This window comes from Ailuropoda melanoleuca, chromosome 15, assembly GCF_002007445.2.
Source record: "Ailuropoda melanoleuca isolate Jingjing chromosome 15, ASM200744v2, whole genome shotgun sequence".
In the NCBI taxonomy this organism is placed as follows: Eukaryota; Metazoa; Chordata; class Mammalia; order Carnivora; family Ursidae; genus Ailuropoda; species Ailuropoda melanoleuca.
The window spans coordinates 75,996,475-76,015,369 of NC_048232.1; the positions used below are offsets into that span (position 1 = coordinate 75,996,475).

The following is an 18,895-nucleotide window of genomic DNA, read 5'->3' on the forward strand; positions in this document are numbered from 1 at the left end:
TCCTATCTTGTTAAGCATGCAATAGCGCATCTAATTTCTAGTTTTTCAATAATGGAGAAGGCTCTCTGTGTGTAACCAACTAGAGGAAAACTAAGCAATTTAAGAGACTGGATAATTAATATAGGCTGCGCTTAGAATTTATACCATTAAAAGAAAATTATTGACTGAAGGCTCCATGGACCCATCATTTTAAAACATTATACAATCTTTCAAAATAACATCTAGAAATGGCTTCATTTTAATAATCTGAGAATGAGATTTCACAGAACAGGAATCAAGACCTGTGTGGACTCAGTGTATACAATGAAGAGGGCCTGACTTCCTTGAGGCTCCTTCTGCTGCACCAAGGTACCCCAAATCAAGATAGCATCCTTCTGTAGAAGCCATTTCATCATGCTCATAACATTTTCATTTTAGATCTAGGGGTGGGTGGGCACGAAGTGGTGCCATTCACTTTTACAAGTTTGAAAGCTGAGGTAGTAAGAAACGATGATGTCAGCCTTATAAGGAATACATGCCTACCTATATATACTGGCAGTTTTATAAGGTTCTGGTGAACTCACAACCTCCCAAAGAGCTTCCCCCCACCTTGGTTGGTTTATGTGGTGGTTTTTAACCACTGCTATGGGTTACAATTTTAATAACTGTAAAAATGTCCAATCTCCCAGGAACTGCCTCAGTTTTATTAATCATTTATACTTTAACACTGATTAAATTCTCTTGTAGAGAGAAGTGCAAGGGAAGAACAGTATTAATTGTCCACTTTATAATTCTGCCTAGTATTCACCCTGGAAAAGTTACATATTAAGGACAGAGGTTTCTATGATAATAAGAAAATAGAGTAAGTACCCAACTCTTCACATTTTGGGTAAACACCACAATCCTCAGAGCCTGCTAATCATCCAAATCATATTTTACCTATTTTATTTTTGTAATTTTTTTTTTTAGAGAGAGAGAGGGGAGGAGGGACAGAGCGAGACAGAATTCTAGGCAGGCTCCATGCCCAGGACAGAGCCAGAGGTGGCTGGATCATGGAATCATGACCTGAATGGAAATCAAGAGTCCCACGCTTAACTGACGGAGCCACCCAGGCACACCCAACCAAACTGTATTTTAAAGTGACAATATTTGTTAATTTCCCCCTTTAAGTTCTGGAAAACTAAAATATCCTGATAGTCTTAGATCAACAGTCTAAGTGGATTTGATTTGCTGCTTTGATAAATCAATGACCAGACTGAAACCATAAATTGTATTTAGTCCACTACATTTATGACCTGGGTCAAAGTTAGCTTCTTCCAGGATGTTCTCCTTGGTTAGAGTGTCTTTTTCTGAGCCTGGTCAACAGTTACTATTCGGTTGCATCACCCTGATTATTTTGCTTTCGGGGGGGAAAAAACATTTTGTGAGGTTACTGACTGGTTGCTTCGCGTGTGTTTTGTCTTGCTGACTGGATTGTGAAGGAAGATCTCAGACTTGTATAGGAATTCACATTTTGGAAAGCCCTTTCACACCCACCATCTCTTGATACTCTCAAAAAACCTGTGATGGACTTCCTGCCCTCTTCACGTTAAGCTGCAGAAGGAGGGGCGGAGAAAGGTGAATGGGTCCCATTGACCTAGTTGAGCGGCCTCCGAGCCTCTCCTCTCCTTCCGTCCCCACAACACCTGCAGTTAAGAGTAAGACGCCTTCCATCGCACAGAGCTCAGGTGCAGACAGCGTCATCTCAGCGCCACACGCTTCTCCACACCTTCTAGAACGGCAGGCAGAGCTTCTGCCGCGGCGGGGAGGCGAGAAGAGGCACCCTGCTAGTCAGCAGGTGGCGAGGGAGGGGCGCCACGCCAGGTTTCTAACTTCCGACTCACTTCTCTTTCCACTACCAAACACCCACTCTCCTCTTCGAGAGCCTGGCGAGCCCTCGGCACTGCAGGAAGCAGGGCGACCAGCACCAACTGCGCGGTTCTTACTGCCAATTCAGGGGGCAGGGCAGCTTTATAATAACGACCACAACGTCCCTGTCGCCACCTCTGTCACCCGGGCAGTAAGGGCGCGTCGAGAGCCCCACAGCGAAGGGCGACAGAAGGCCCTGCTCATCAGCCTCGTGAGGGGAAGCAGGAAAAGGAAGAAGATTGAAGCCCAGGGGCTAAGAGCGAGCCCGAAAAATTGGCCACCATCCCACCGTCCCTAGGGCAAACGTTCTGAATTCCGACCGACCGTTACTCGCGGCGTAACGAAAGCTTCGCGAAGCCGCCGGGAGAGTGCTTGAACGGTGAGGGCCGCTGCCGCCAGCGCGTTGCCGGGGCTCCGCGCCCCTCGCCCGATCTGATTGGGCGGCGGGGGAAAGGGGGCGGGAGGCCCCAGGACAAGGCGCGCGCGCAGGCGGGCCAGGGGTTCCCGCGGAGGCACCCAGGGGGCCAAGGGGCGGGAGCAGAACGGGGTGAGCGCCGCGCGTGCGCACGTTCGGAGGCGACCAGCTGGGGACTGCTGGGAGGGCAGGGCAGTTCGAGAAACGGGTGGGCGTGTGCCGGGTGGGCACGGGAGGGGCCTGGGGTGCGCGTGCGCGTCGGAGCCGGAGCCACTGGAGGAGGCGGGAGCTGAGGAGGCGGCGGAGGGGGCGGGTCGCGTCCGGCGCCACGTCCGCAGCAAGAGGCCGCTGCTGCCGCCGTCGCCAACCGAGTCTACTGGCTCCAAAGCTTGAGGAGGCGCTTCCCGAACCCGCAGCTGCCCGGGGCTGTGCCAGTTGCTCAGGCCTCCGCAGTCCTCCTCGGCGCTGCCCGGTCCTTCCGCCCAGCCCCGGCTCCAGGCGCCGACCCTCGACCCCGGAGGTGAGTAAGTAGGGCTGGGAGGGCGGGGGGCGCCGTCCCGGCTTCCTGTCCTCCTCTCTGTCGCCTTCTTCCGTTAGCTCTCCTGCACCTCATCACCCCCGGGCCTGGCTTCCCCAAGCGGAGCCTTTTGGGGGGACTGAGCGGGAAAGGGGGAGGGGCGGGACGATGTTGGGGGCGGACGGAGGTTCGCTGGCGGGGTGGTTATTCTTTATGTGTCCCCGACTCCCCAGCGGTGGTTTGTGATTGCGGACTCTCCTTGGAAGCCTCGGCTTCACTTCTTAGCTCCTTGGGTGTCAGGCTGGGGGAATGGGGGTGGGAGGGCGTCAGCAGCTTGGGAGAGGAGAGGGATGCGGCGGGGGTGGGGTGGGTTGTGCTGGGCTTCCCCACCACACTAACTCCCGACCTGTTGATAAACCGCTCTCTTGCGTTCAGGCACTCAAGCCTCGGTCCCCAGTGCTCTTTCCACGGAAAGATTCTACTCTCACGCCTAACCTAAAGCTGAAGTGTGGAATGGAGAGAGGCGCTGACGGCGCTAGGGGTGACTGGGGACCGCTGGAGCACCCGTCGGTGCCATCATTGCCTCCCGAGTCTAAATAAAAACCGTGCCTGCTCTGCACACGCAGCTTCGAGACTGGTCCCCAAGCTCCCACTTCCAGTCAGATCCCCACCTAAATAGATCGCCTTTTCCATATGGGAAGACATAGAAATTCTGGAACCCTGTGGGAGTGGGGGTGCGCTGGGTGTACAACGTGGAGCAGAGGGAGGAGGTGCTGGGCTTAGCCCTAGTCACGGCTTCTCCAGGGTCATATTCTGCCTCTCCTGCCACGTCACTCCCTCTGCTAAAGAAAAAAAGAAAAAGACTTGCTTATGACTAAAGAGATCAGTGGGGGGAGAAGGGGCCGCTGGGAAAGGTTTAGAAACACCTAAAGAGGAGAGTTCTTATTTTGTTAGGCCCTTGTGAACACTTATGCTAATTCCAAATGAAAATACTTTATTTGCTATCCGTGATTATTTGCTGTATGCGATTGTTTAACCTTTAGAACATGCCCTGGTGTGAGTTCTCTAAAGGGCTCCCAGGAATATTGATACCACATCAACAGGTCTATGTTTGTGTGTATGTGGCTATGCCTGCTTTTTCAAAGAAATAGGGAAGTAATTTTAATAAACCTCTATGCACTCAGTTTTGACTCCCCCCCCCACTTTCATTTCTGTAGTCTGTGCTATGACAGATGTACCAGAAACCAAGTTCAATAAAAATGTGTCCATATATAGAGAATATCATTAGAAAAGTTTGAGGATAGACAGGAAAGTTTGTGTGTGTGTGCATGTATTTAACTTCAGGAAAATCTTTACCTGTCTTTGTTTCAGTCATTGCGTACTTGCTGTTTTTGCTACTTCCTGAAGATATCTCATTGGATTACATATAAACACCTTCAGAGTAGGGCCTTCACATGCTTGTTGTAGTAGTAACCTCAGTGCCTAATACAGTGTCTGACATGGTAGGAACACAAATCATCTGTTGAACTAATGAGGTATAATTTAGTGAAGATTACTGGTGTACTGGTTATCTGGTTTGATAGCTTATTGTAATTCTGCTTAATGTTTCATTTAAAGGCAACACTTAAAAAATTACTATTTTGATACTGTCAGTTGTTAGACTGTCACTAAGGTGGTCACTTAAAAGTTTTACTGACAGATTACTTTTTCTTCCCTGCCAGGTTCAATGCATTTCTTGTAGCTTGTGTTCTGTTGATTTAACGGGCGGGGGCCGTGTTTAAAAGCAGCCTGTTCAGGGTAGTTGGTTAACTAGAGAAGCCTAAACACAGTCAGCTGGTGTTTTAATATACACTGCTTATTGGTGTGTGTGTGTAAGTTCTGTATAAATGTATTTTTGAAAGTCCTTGTAATTATTTGGCAAGGAAGCTAAAATGGGAGTGAGGATGTGGCAAAGTTCCTATATATAGAATGTATAGAAGAATTTAGCTAAATCAATTCTTTTTTTTTATAGGAAATTGGCACTTACTGTTTAATAACAGGTTCTTGAAATGGCTTTGAAGGGAAACTGTTGCGTACTGTATTTTGTAGTTAGGTTTCATATAATGTGTTAGTGCTATTTAACTTTCTTTGGTACACAAAGGGGTGTTTAGCCATAGGCAAATTTGTGTACTATTTTCAAACTTTGTTTTCACCATTAATGAAAACTTAATGTATCAAATGTTGTAGATATCCACAAACAACACTGATTCATCTGTTTTCCTTAAAAAAAAAAAAAAAAAAGTTCCTAAGAGGCATTTGTTTACTTATTTCTATTATTGGAAGAAATTATCCTCTAGGGAATAGTGTTGTTCTTAATCCTTGCTCAATATATTTGCCAGCTGCTATATCTATGATACTATTGTATTCGACAAGAATTATTTCTCCTTGGCCTAAAATGCCTAAAGGAACTACTGGTGAATTGTAGTCTACAGCAAAGAAGTCTTCCACATTTCACAATTTCTTTAAAAAATACACTTATAACCAGTTTTAGTTGGTACTCTAAATTTGTTCACTTTAGGACCAAGTGGTGAACCTGATTTATGTCCATAGAGTAAGTTCAGTTATTTGTCCTGATCTAAAGGCTGTTTTCTGTTTTTATTGCCTTCCTTAGGAAGGTACTTTTTAAATAGAAACTTGTGTGTATTATGAGTTCCTAGAGAGCAGATAATTTTTTGGGTTTTGCATGAGATAAATTGATAAGTGCCAAGAAAGCGTGTCCCCTTTGGGTAAACTGGTTTAGAGAAGTCCTGTGTGCTGAATCATGCTGAAATCTCAGCGCCTGACACGGTGCCTGCCACGTAGTAGGGACCCAAGTATATATTGAACTAATAATTCAGTGAGTTTAGGGCAGATGGTTTGCGTAGCATTCAATAATTTTGTTTAAGGATAACATTTAAATGGTCATTTTGACACTTTTCCTGTTAGTTGTTACTTGTCTCCATGTGTGTACTTTTAAATTTTACAAGCAGATTATTTGTCTTTACCAGTTTTAAGAGATTAGGAGTATGTGTTCAGAATTCCCAATTTAAGAGAAACAAAACCCCTGTAATGATGATAATGAACAGGATGGTAATATAAAAAATAGTTCTCCTTAGTGATAAAGTGGTAGTATCCGTAAAGAGGTAATATCACTAAAAGTTTGGCACATATATGTGTGTAGGGGTTGGGAATGATTTATGTGAGTAAAAAGTACAGGTAGCATTACAGAGAGTTAAGGATTTAGCAGAAATACTTTTTACAAGGTATTCAATGCCTTATGACCAAATTAGGAATTTAGAAAACAACAACATTCCAAATATTTGCAGCTTTTACACAATTTTTATTATCCTAAGAGTTCTAAGAGGAACTTTAATACTGTGTGCTTGCTGTTAACACCAATGATGTACAAGAAAGTCAGATGTTAAAAAAAAATATGTGTACAAAACAAAAAATCAATGCCTGTGGCCTCTTAGGACTTCAAAGCCCTCTACTACCAAGTTCCTCTGTTCTTGGTAGCCAGGCAGACCTCCAGATTTTTCTTTTTTCTTTTCTTTTCTTTAATAATTTTTTATTATGTTGTGTTAGTCCCCATACAGTACATCCCAAGTTTTTGATGTAATGTTCCATGATTCATTACTTGCATGTAACACCCAGTGCACCGTGCAATCTGTGCCCTCCTTAATACCCACATTTTCTATTTTACTGTTTATTGATAATCCTGTTGGTAACTGTCACTAACAATATTAAATGTATCTGTGGGTATTTCTGTATAACAGTATCTAGATTCCTACATTTCACACTCTTCTACCAAAACTACACATAACTGAAGAGTAGAATAAATTCATGGTGGATGGGGGTGGGAGTGTTGTGGGCTGGGAAGAGAGAGCTGGTAAATCTGAGAGTATATCCTGAAGAAGTTCCAAACAAGAATGAAATTTCTTGAGAGTCTGGTTATCCTAAAAATTCCCAAGTACTTTTCAGTTATCTTTTTAATTAGCGTATAAACTTAAAAGGTATTTTAAATTACTGTGTAGTAAAATGCACGCATCGTATCTCTCCTGTGATTCTTGAAGCCGCTGGCATACTACTGCTTACTCTTAAATAAGAATATTTGAAAAGCACAATTTTAGCTTAAAGTATCCTTTTTTTTATAACCAAAAATTTGGACCGTATATTGGTATGTATCTTTTCTTGTGACACTTAATATTAATGTAGATACAGATGGTAATTTTTTCTCACTTCACAAATAATGTGTCAGCTTACAACAAAAACATATACTAACAAAATGGTAAGAATATAAGTAAAGTACTCAAATTGCAAACTAACCAGGGAGAACAGCAGTAAGAGTGGGGGTCTTGAGGTGTGGAGTTGGGGGAAAATGGGACACGTAGGGAGGCCACAGGAACGTGCCCAGTTAAGTTGGGATTTTACCTGCAAGCTTCCTGGAAGCCAAAGGGAATGAATTAATTAATGTAATCATTTATTTATTTATTTTTCGGGCACTGCTCTGCATAAGACTTTATTTTTTTTATTATGTTCAGGTAGCTGCTCTGTAAGTACATCCTTAGTTTTCCACGTAGTGTTCAGGGATTCGTTACTTGAGAGTAACACCCAGTGCTCATCACAGCACGTGCCCTCCTTAGTACCCATCATGCTGTTACCCCATTCCCGTACCCCCTCCCCTCTGAAACCCTCAGTTTGTTTCCCAGGGTCCATAGCCTCTCATGGTTCGTCTCCCTCTCTGATTTCTCCCCCTTCAGATTTCCCTCCCTCCCCTATGGTCCTCCATGCTATTGTTTATGTTCCACATAATGAGTGAAACCCTATGATAATTGTCTTTCTCTGCTTGACTTACTTCACTTAGCATAATCCCCTCCAGTTCCATCCATGTCGATGCAAATGGTGGGTACTCATCGTTTCTGATGGCTGAATAATATTCCATTGTATATATGAACCACATCTTTATCCATTCATCTGTTGAAGGGCATCTCGGCTCCTTCCACAGTTTGGCTATTGTGGACACTGCTGCTATGAAGATTGCGGTGCATGTGCCCCTTCTTTTCACTACATCTGTATCTTTGGGGTAAATACCTAGTAGTGCAATTGCTGGGTCGTAGGGTAGCTCTGTTTTTACCATTCTGAGGTATCTGTTAAATAGGAACATATATAGATCTCAAAGAGAAGAACATCCTAAATCTGTTGCAGAAACAAAAATTTTTCTGAATACCACTAAAGAAATTTCTTATGTGGAGCTCTGTATCAGAGGTATCGAGTAATGTAGTAGGTAATTTCTTTACAGTGCAGTACAATGTAGTAAACAGCCTGCATAAGGCTCTTTGTCAGGGTTTTCTTACTAAGGACATAACCGGGAATTAAACTCAGTGATGTCATTTTCTTCAAATCAGCATTTTGTGATTTAAGTATATTGTTTTTTAGATCACCTTGATTTGAGGGTAAAAACCTAAAAAAAAACTAGGATAAAAACTAGGTAGATGAACTGCATAACCTTTGAAAATACCCTTTATGAATATCACTGATTTCTAAGACTTAAAAATATAAAATTTTCTTTAGGTACAAAAGCAGTACATGTTTATGGTAGAAAATTAAAATATAGATGTTAGATATAGATTTATATATGTATATCTATATATAAAGGGGGGATGGTATTTCTTTCTCTGTAGCACACTCACTCTGTCTCCTCTCTCTACATATTTCTACTCCCTAGTGGCAGTCTTTGTCAACATATTGGTATACTTTCTTTCAGTCTTTTATGTACATGTAAAAGAATTGGATTATTTGATATATGCCTTTTATATTCTCTGAATGTAACATTAGCATCTCCCCCATAGTATTTGATCTTCATAAATTATTTTAATGTCTGCATTATGTGTCTCCAGGAAGCTTATAAATTCATCTCTTGCCTTCCATGAGGCTATACTCATTTGTACACTTTCAGATGTATTTTGTACTTTGTTTTTGCTGGCTTCTCTTTTACTCACCCCTTAAATATGAGCAGTCCAATTAAGGCTATTAGTCTCCTTCTCTCTTCATACTTCTCTCTTCATAGCTATCACTTCAAACCACTCTCGGGGCCTCAGCTCTAACTCAGACTTCATGCTGAGTTTCAGACCCCTTAAATCCAGTTGCCTGCTGAACATGTCCTGCAGATGCCCTGAAAGCATTAAAGATCCAGCTGTTCAAAAACAAGTCCTTTAATCCTACGTATAGTTAACAGTAATGTATTGTACACTTCTGTTTTAGAGGGTAGGTCTCATGTTAAGTATTCTTACCACAATAAAATAAAAATTTTAGAAAGTCCATCTTTTCTCAGAAGTGGTTTCTTGTCTCCTGTCCCTTGTCTTCATCATCTTGGTCTACTTAGTTGCTCAAAAAACTAGAAATTTTCCTTCCTATATTTTCTTTTTATCTCATATTAATACCCAAGCTCTGTTCTACTTAATACAAAAAATTCAGGTATTTGTCTACCATGCATCTGGCATTGAAAAAGGCTCTGGGGATGGAGCAGTGAACAAAACCAAGCCTTGTTCTCCTGGAGCTTACATTCTAATTGTGAAGACACAAAGTAAACATACGTATTTATATTTACATATAAATACTTACAAATATTTATATATAACATATAAGTATATATAATATATAAATATGCAATATGTACATTATATATATATATATATATATATATATCAAGAGTGACTTGTAGGTTTTTGCCCAAACATTTATTTATACAGGAAAAACTGGCAGAGTTTAAACTGTTGTTCCATCTCACCGAACTCACAAAGTAGCCACTTACTGTTTTTAATCTCTCTGTCCTTCATCTGTTTTTTTTTTTTTTAATTTTAGAAAGAGAGAACAACCGTGGGGGGAGGGGAGGGGACAGTGGGAGAGGGAGAGAATCTCAAGCAGATGCACTGAGCTCAGAGCCCAATTCAGGGCTCAATCCCACGACCCCCGAGACCATGACCTGAGCTGAAATCAAGAGTCAGCCATCTAACTGACTGAGCCACCCACGCGCCCCGCCTTCTTCATCTGTTCTTGCTTCAGTTAGCTTCTTAAAGCACAGATCTGATGATGTTACTGTCATGGCTCCTCTTTGCCTACCCGTAGAAGGATAAAGTCAATTCATATCATATAGATGAACTTGTATATATCCTTTATAAAGCATCTCTAAGCTTTTAAAATAGTGGTCTTTTTCTTTTTTAAATTACAAGTTATATATGAGAAAAGTTTTTAAAGGGATTCTGAATTAGGAAAAAGGTAATTCTTTTAGTTGGGATTTTTGGGATTTATACAGAAAGGCAGTTTTGAAATCTATGCAGTTGCTACCACACTGTTTTTTAAGTAAGCTTTATGCCCAGTGTGGGGCTTGAACTTATGACCCTGAAATCAAGAGTCACATGCTCTACAGACTGAGCCGTCCAGGTGCCCCCCCCATCACACCTGTTTTTTAAAGTCCAGTTAACATATGTAAGATGTATGTGTGTATATAATTTCTCTACATTTCTGTCCATGGGATGGTAGCATCTATTGATTGGTTGATCAGCCAGGTGATTTGGATTTGTATGTGTATGGTATACAGATCTTGGGAACACAGTGGTGAACAAGCTAAACAGTCTCTCCTCTTGGAATTAACAGTTCAGTGGGGAGGAAGGTGGCTCCACAGTAGTTTCTCATCAGGAAAAGGGATACACATATTCTGTCAGGAATTTCTGCATGTTTTGTTTTAAATTTGTTAAATAGTATTCTAAAAGTTGTAGTATTGGAGTACTAGTATTCCAGTCTTGACTTGTTTTAATCTTTTCTTAGTCAAGTGAATATAAAAGCAAATATTTTAAGGTAGTAAAGGAAATTGGGAAAAGAAAGTTTAAGTTTCTTTTTCATCCCAGTGTAGCTTATTTTATTTCTCAGGTTCCTTTACTATTTGTACTAAGGAGGTAATCACATACGTATGTTTTCATACATTTTGAGTTCTTTTGCTCCCTGTGTTTGTAAGAGCTCTAAAAACAACAATAAAAAAGTAATCAAAGTCCATCTCTTAATGATTCAGATTGGTGGTGTCATCTTTCTAGAAGGATATCATGATTCTTAGAAAGCTTTCAGATAGAACATATTTTTTAGATGTAGTATAGGTTTTCCTTAAGTCTGTTGTGAAATAAATTACAGTTAAGTTATCCAATACTCTGTAGGAGGAAGCACTTAAAATTTTTGTCTGCCAGCCCTTTCACTGACTTTCCAGCTTTCTTTCAATTAGTAAGCGGTAGTAACAAGATAGGAAAGCTCATACTATGCCTCTTACTCTTTGGTTGGTGTTTGAGATAAGATTTATATTGTCCAGTAGTGTAATTAAAAGTATTCTTAAACACCACAAAGTGGGAGAGAAATAAGATGTAGTTTTGCCACAAATGTTTTAAAATGTTGTTTACCTGAATAAAGTTAAGTCGTAATTGAGCATGTGCTAAGAGGTCATCTCACAGGTTGAGGTTACAATAAAATGTGTATGTGTTTTTTAGATCATGAATCAGGCAGATAAAAATCAAGAACTCCCATCATACCTTAGTGATGAACCACCAGAAGGTAAGTATGCATCTGACACACTAAGAATGGAAACAAACATCCTACTGGATTAAACTTCTGATTGTTTGAGTTAAATTTAAAGTAACAATCTGTTTACCTTGTGGGTGAATATGTTCCAAAAATAATTGAAGATAAACATTTTTAGCTTCTAACAAGAAAGCATAGATAGTGGTGAATGGGGACACTGTGCAACTGTTTTTATTACATAAGATCTATTCTTTTGCTACTCTTTTAGTGAGACCATTTCACAAGTTAGAATATCCTTTCATCTGTAAAGAATGGGTGTGGGGTGCAGAGGAAGGATGGACTGTGTTTAATTTTCATGTCATGAATACAAAAACTCAATTCAAGAGGCACTTGAGATTTATTATTAGACTGTTATTTATCATTGGTAGTTTTTCTTCCTATATTAATGGTCTTAGGGTCTGCTTAATTTAAATTCTCTTTTAGCTTGAAAGTTGTGACATCATGAGTCATTTTCTTACCTAAACTTCAAAAATCCTTGGAAACACTAACTGCATACGTGAATGTCTTGACTATATACGGAAAATGACTATTGGCATATTCTGTTTATGGTTTTGGTGTAGAACATTATTAAACTTAAACCAAATAGTAATTTCCTTTGACAACTGCATGTTTGTACAGGACAGTCATAATAGCTAAGACAGAGAATCAAAGTGAAGAAGAAGGGATGAAGTGGCCAGCAGACCAGACTGGAGTAGCAGACAGACTAGTATCTCTGGGAAGAGGGTAGAGCTGGAAGTTGTGACTCTGGGTATTTTATTTTCTTCCCAGTTACCCACTGTCCAGACTTTTCTTCCTGTATATCCTATGTTGGTAGACAAAAATGAAATTGCTACGAAAACACAATGAAAAGTTTGTACTTAAGCCTAAAAGAAGATGGTGGTAACTAGGTGATTAGTTTTAGTTTGGTGGAAGAACAGCCTGGATAATTATTAGTTCAGCTATTTTCTTGACTTATTTTTTAGGTCTAGAACCCTAGAGTTTTGAAAAAAAAAAAGTTAGGGCTTAATGAGAAAGTTAATAAGGACTTTGTAGGGATAAAGCCGGGAAAGAGATAAAGACAGCTCAGGAGCATGCTTGTCCAGGAAGAGAAAGTGCCTTGGTAATGTCTTTATATGGCAACCTGCTAAACCGAAGTAGTCTGCAGAGCAGATAACTTATATGGTGGTAATTATGAGCACACTGTAATTAAAGAGATCAACAGCATTAATGTTTATCTGCTTTGACTAAGAAAAATTGTCTTGATTAAATGCGTGTGCACCGAATTTGGCATAGCAGGGTAATATTAATGAGGGTATTCAGCATGAGTCAGTATCTGTTTTATCCTCAAATTGGGATTTTTTCCTGTTCTAGGGTTAGTGACCTTGATTACAAAAGAATTACCAATTATGTAATCCTTTTTGTAATTTTATAATTAACGTATTCAGCTGCTATTCTGTATCCTTTTATTTCAGCTCTTTAATTTTATTTTAAAAAATCATTTTATTGGGGCCCCTGGGTGGCTCAGTCGTTAAGCGTCTGCCTTCGGCTCAGGGTGTGATCCCAGGGTCCTGGGATCGAGCCCCACATCGGGCTTCTCCACTGGGAGCCTGCAGCTTCTTCTCCCACTCCCCCTGTTTGTGTTCCATCTCTCGCTGGCTGTCTTTCTCTCTTATCAAATAAATAAATAAAGTCTTTAAAACAAATAATTTTATTTATTTCAGAGAGAGAGTGTGCATGTGCGTGTGTAAGAATGCAGGGGTGGGGGCTGCAAAGGAAGAAGCAGACTCCCTGCTGAGCAGAGAGCGTGATGTGGGGCTCAATCCCAGGACCCTGGAATCATGACCCGAGTCAAAGGGAGCCACTTAATCAGCTGAGCCACCCAGGCACCCCTATTTAAAAATTTATATTAACTATGCTTATTTCTCAAATAGCTTCAATTAAGAATTTGGTTTTCATAAATTTAGCCATTGCTATGTCTTTATGAGCTATTTTGAGGAGTCAGTGATATTTTCATACTTGTGACATGATGTAAAACCTCTAAACAATGAAAAGAAAATCTTTATCAAGGTAAATTTGTGCTGTATTAGAAAAGCTCGATTTTCAGAACTTTTTCTCTATCAAGTATGAGTTTCCCAATGTTGTCTTCTCTGATATATTCTGCTAGGAATTAGTAGCTTTGGTGGTCCTAGTGGGGCCTTCGTACCCAAGAATTTACTTTTCTTTGTGTGAGTTGTACCTTTTCAGTGAACTATTTAGTGACCAAGTATTTTCCCACAAAATTTAGAAAAATATAAACACCATTTATGTGTTGTTGCTGCCTAAATCATTAAATTTTTTTAAAGATTTTATTTATTTGACAGAGAGACAGCCAGCGAGAGAGGGAACACAAGCAGGGGGGTTGGAAGAGGAAGAAGCAGGCTCCCAGTGGAGGAGCCTGATGTGGGGCTCAATCCCAGAACGCTGGGATCACGCCCTGAGCCAAAGGCAGACGCTTAATGACTGCGCCACCCAGGTGCCCCCTAAATCATTAGATTACAAAGGAGAAAAAACCTGTGTTTGTTTGAGGCTGATACAAGCAAATTTTTATGAAATCTTCCTGTTATTTTATGCCTGAGTTTGAGGTTACATGCCAATTTGAATGACTCTATTCAAAATGAAACAAACCAGAGAACAAATTCATGACTTAAATAAATCTGAATTTTTCATATTGATATTACCTTTTCTGGAGTAAAAGAGTTTTCACAGACTAGCAGTTTAAATCACATACTCTCTCCTGTAAGAATTACTGATGCAGTGAAAGTACTAAGCATAGCTGTAGTTTCTCAACACTACAAAAAATGATTTTAGGTAAGTAACATGATTTTAAGAGATAAATAATTATCCTATTTTCACATAGCATTAGCTCTTTAAATACATTAGTAACATACAAATAGAGCAGACACCTATGTATATTTAAATTAGTGGTTTTCAAACTTTTTGGCTTTTCTACTTTTAAAAATTGAGGACCCCAAATAGCTTGCGTCTTTGTTGATATATGCCATATAAGTAATAAAAACTGATAAATATTTTATTCATTAAAAACCCCAGAAGACCTATTACATATTAACGTGATTAACATAGTTTTTGAAAAGCAGGTATTTTCCAAAGGGGAAAAAAAATGTGAACAGGGTGGGTGACGTTGTTTTTAAATTTTTGCAAATCTCTTTAATGTTAGGGTTAATAGAAGACAGCTAGTTTCTCACAGCTGCTTCTGTGTTTAGGGACTTGTCTTATTGCACATTATTTAGATTCTGGAAAATTCTGTAGACTTGTGAATGAATGTGAAAGAAAAGTGAAAGGATAAATGACATGTTGGTGTTATCATGAAAATAATTTTTATCCTGCAGAGCCCCTGAAATGGTCTTGTGGTTACCCAGGAGTCCCAGGCCACACCTTGAGAATCACTGCTTTAAATGAAGAAGGTTGTTTCAGTGATGATTGAATTCTGTCAAGGAAATGAAGGCCAAATATATTTATCTTCTTATTTTTTTCATGCTCCTTTTAGGATATAAAGTTTTTATTAACAGCAACAAAACTGTAAATCAAGGAAACATTTAAATTTAGATTGTATTTTATGAAAGTTGTCTAGTCCCAAAAGCATTTTTCTCATAAATACTAAGACTTAGCATTGGACCAAGATATTTTAAAACATGTACAACTATAGCTTTGAGGGAAGAGGTTTTTAGTATTTTGATCAGATTTGTGTTTATGTGGTTCACCTCATCCAAACAACCCCGATTGTTAGGAAGTCTTAGGATACTTAATGACTTGTACTGCTCTTTAAAGACTTATATTTGACTGTCTTCATATTTTCTGTCATTAGGTTCAATGAAAGATCACCCACAGCAGCAACCAGGCATGTTGTCCCGCGTGACTGGTGGTATCTTCAGTGTTACAAAGGGAGCTGTTGGTGCCACCATTGGTGGTGTGGCTTGGATTGGTGGGAAGAGTCTGGAGGTGACCAAAACAGCTGTTACAACTGTGCCTTCCATGGGAATAGGGTTGGTGAAAGGGGGCGTGTCTGCTGTGGCTGGAGGTGTTACAGCTGTTGGGTCTGCTGTTGTAAACAAAGTGCCCTTAACAGGAAAGAAGAAAGACAAATCTGACTAAAATATGGAGATACACTCGCTCTCCACAGCATTATGATGCCAGTGGCATTGAATTGCTAAATTACGGACTACAACCAAGTCACCTGTTTGGATGTTTATCTTCTAAACTGCTGTGTTGAAAGTATTGATGACTGGCTTTTGTCTAAAAAGAAGAGACCAATACTAGCACAGTGTATGAAGGTTTCTCATACTTAAATTCCAGCTTTTTATCTGGTAAAATGTTACACTTACTCAGTTGTAACTGAAGATATGGTATATTTGATATTTACTATAAGTCTTTCAGTTTAACTAAAAAATGTGAAAGTTGAATTTAGTTGATTATCTTTACAGTTCCATATGTATAATGTGCCAGGTAACTCATTTGCCCCTTAAGAAGGGAACCTTGGACTACATAAACTGTACCTTTGATGTGCCTGATAGTTTCAGATGTCTTAGTTTTTTTTTATAACCATAGTTGATTAGGCCAAGAGGCATTCTTTTCTTATTTAAGCTGGTAAGAGTAGCAGGAATTAGAGAAATTTAAAAGAGATAAATGGTTTTATGATACTGAGTGTTAACCATCTTTTGTTAGATATGCATTACATTAATTTAATCATTGATGCCTTCTGAAACATCTTTTCTAATACCCTAAACATGTGCAGTTCTTAGAACTCTATATGGATTCTTTTAAAAATTGTGAAATTAGTTTTCCCTCTTAAGAATCTCAGGAGTAGTGGGGTAAAGGCATTTCTTGCTCTAGGCAGGTAAGGTAGTGCTTGCTAGCGTTTTGTTAACTGTCAGTGTAGTTACCAGCCAAACATTATGCTTCAGCCTGGTTTCATGCTCCATCTTGAATACACCTCACAGTGCCTAAGGAACATTTCTTTGCGGTCATAAGCTATTTTGGAAGTTTCATATTAAGGAGGAACAAATAATTTTAAATACTTAAGAATCACCTAAAGCATCCAAGATATAAAAAATCTTCACACCAATTTTATCTTTAGGATGGCTTACAACGTTAACAGTAACTCTTTTTAAAAAACACAATAAAAGCAGCCACAGATATTTGGGAGCTGACTTTTAAATTGAATGAAATGGGCTCCATAGATTAGTTTTGAATGTAAAATATATATATAAGTGCAGTCAGTGGTTTATAGGCTTTTAATATGTTATCTTAGTCCTTTGAAGAAATCATGGACTTTGTACATACCATTTCCAAGTCAACCTCAAGCAGGGAATTGAAGTTTTTGATTGTGGATGGTAAGTGTGTCATGTCTTAACGGGTCTCATCATATCTCATTCATTTTCAAAGAATATGACCTAGCTGGAATTCATCTTTTTATTTCATATTCAGTTTCATAAAAATTTTAAAAGTGGTACATATATTTGGCATTCCTCTTAACTAAGGGTTATAATCCAAGCTTGAAAAATCTTAGTTTTCTTTATACTTAAGTCTGGAAATTTGCCTCCCATTTTGCAGAATGGGGGGTGTGTGTGTGTGTGTGTGTGTGTGTGTGTGTATGTGAGGGAGGGAAGGAAAGGAGGTGATGCTCTGGAGTAAATAAGTCAGAATACATCCTTGAGAACTTAAAACAGATCACTCCAACACCCAAGGCTTAAATGTTTGTTTCTAAACCACTAAGAGTGTTACATTAATGTGGAACAACAAATGGATAAGAACATAACTTTTAAAAGCTTTCATAAACACCAGTAGGGATTCTAAGCAAACCTACAAAGGTTCTTGAACTGCTATATACAAAACTGAAAAGTTGTTGAGTTCATCAGAAATTAGACAGTTGTTTATTTCATGCACTATGATTTAAGGTATATTTGGTCAAATGTCATAATCAGCAAAAGGGATTTTTAAAAGAAACTCCAAAGTTAATAGATGAACACTAAACAGTGATCTAAATAATGGTATTGGAGAACTTGTTTCCTGCTATTTGAAAGAAATTATTGCTTCATTGCTAGTTTATATTTCTAATTTATCTTCTATAGTCATAGGCTCTGCTGTGCTTTGTACCTGAATTTCTAAACACAGACTTTAGTTTACTGTGTGCTTGCATATTTATTTTCAACCTTGTCTTTAAAATTCCTTGAGGAAAGATGGTTGTAATTTCTGCCACAGAAAAGCCACCTGGTACATTTTATCTCAAGTTTGTTTTAAATTCTGAACTATAACTTTATTCAGGAGAGGCTTTTGCAAGGATGGCAGAGAAGTGTACAAACGGTTAGTTACAGGGGTTCTTCCAATGAACTTGCCATTTGATGATACGTACAGCTGTACACTTGAGTCTTTTCCAGTTTATTTGCGTAGACTAGCAGTTTGACCGTGAAACAGTACTGGTTCACTTCAGGAAACTAAGGTTGCTACTTGCACTTGGAGGCATCTGTTATTCAGTGTATCTTTTGAGTGGGTATTTGGCACAATAAGGATGAACTTGTGTGACCCACTTGAATGACTGATCTAATAATGTTGACATTATGAATCCTGTACTTAGTGAAATGTCAGATGAAGAAGACTGGTGATTGAATAAAGTTTTTTTTGTATTAAAGGAATGGGAAAAGAATACATAAATCTGTTAATAAAGCACTATGATCTGCAAAAGATGAAATGTTTCGTAAAGATCTAAGGAAATAAAGGAAATTTAAAGGAAAAACAGGGCAGTCTTAAAATTTTTAGTTACATAGTTCAGAAAGTACTGTAGTCAGTTTTTAATTTTTGGTACTAATGCACAAACATGACAAAACATCTTTGAATATGTATTTTGATACCAAGACAATGAAATGCAAATATATTTTAGTCAACTCTGATGAAGATTAAAAATGCAGATTTTTAGGTTTTACCCCAACTTTCTGAATCTCTGGAGGGTGGGGCCCAGGACTGCAGTTTAACAGCCCCCAAAGGTGATTCTCATCTATAATTTGGGATCTGATGGAGTAGGGAGCACTTTACTCTGTTCTAAGTAACTGTGGAACCAACTCGCACCCCTCACTGGACAGAAGTGACTCAAAGATACGGGAACCAGTTGGAGGAAGGTAGAAGATTGATATATACTGGGTATCTACTTACCTGCCAGGTGCTGTCCATACATTATCTGATTTAATCAGTACCGGGGAAGTATCTCTTTTTGCAAATACAAAAAGGCTTTCAGTGTTAGCAATTTCCTATTATCACTTTTGAATTCGAGTAAGTCACAACTTCTCCAGTTAATATCCAGAAACAGAAATGGGGCTACTCAGAACTAGTACTTCATTCTGCTGTTGGCAGTCAGTGCTAACTATACCCTTGATTTACCGGGCTAACTTGAGTTCCCTGGAAGTCTTACAGGT

At 39.3% G+C, this 18,895-nt stretch overlaps 1 protein-coding gene and 1 long non-coding RNA gene across 3 annotated transcripts in view; one reads left to right on the forward strand and one right to left on the reverse strand.

Moving 5' to 3' along the window:
• LOC100463940 overlaps window positions 1-2,569 on the reverse strand; it is an 18,467-nt gene extending 15,898 nt beyond the window's left edge. Inside the window, exon 1 of the long non-coding RNA XR_004620994.1 lies at window positions 2,212-2,569. This is a non-coding gene — a long non-coding RNA (uncharacterized LOC100463940). The remainder of the gene's footprint in view (window positions 1-2,211) is intronic.
• On the forward strand, window positions 1,880-18,222 carry TMEM263 (transmembrane protein 263). 2 transcript variants are annotated; one of them, XM_019808374.2, is made up of 3 exons: window positions 1,880-2,266; window positions 11,366-11,429; window positions 15,298-18,222. In XM_019808374.2, the coding sequence occupies exons 2-3, from the start codon at window positions 11,369-11,371 to the stop codon at window positions 15,582-15,584; spliced, it is 348 nt and encodes a 115-aa protein (XP_019663933.1). In that variant the 5' UTR covers window positions 1,880-2,266; window positions 11,366-11,368; the 3' UTR covers window positions 15,585-18,222. The 2 variants fall into 2 exon arrangements, with proteins under 2 accessions (XP_019663933.1, XP_011233612.1); XM_011235310.3 differs by lacking the exon at window positions 1,880-2,266 and adding an exon at window positions 2,545-2,822.
• Window positions 18,223-18,895: the final 673 nt, after the last annotated feature.

What these genes read in the sequence shown, in the direction of transcription:
- TMEM263 (XM_019808374.2), top strand. Translation starts at nt 11,369, where the DNA reads ATGAATCAGGCAGATAAAAATCAAGAACTCCCATCATACCTTAGTGAT. An exon ending in TAGTGATGAACCACCAGAAG is followed by an intron (nt 11,430 to 15,297) that starts GTAAGTATGCAT and finishes TTCTGTCATTAG; the next exon opens with GTTCAATGAAAGATCACCCA.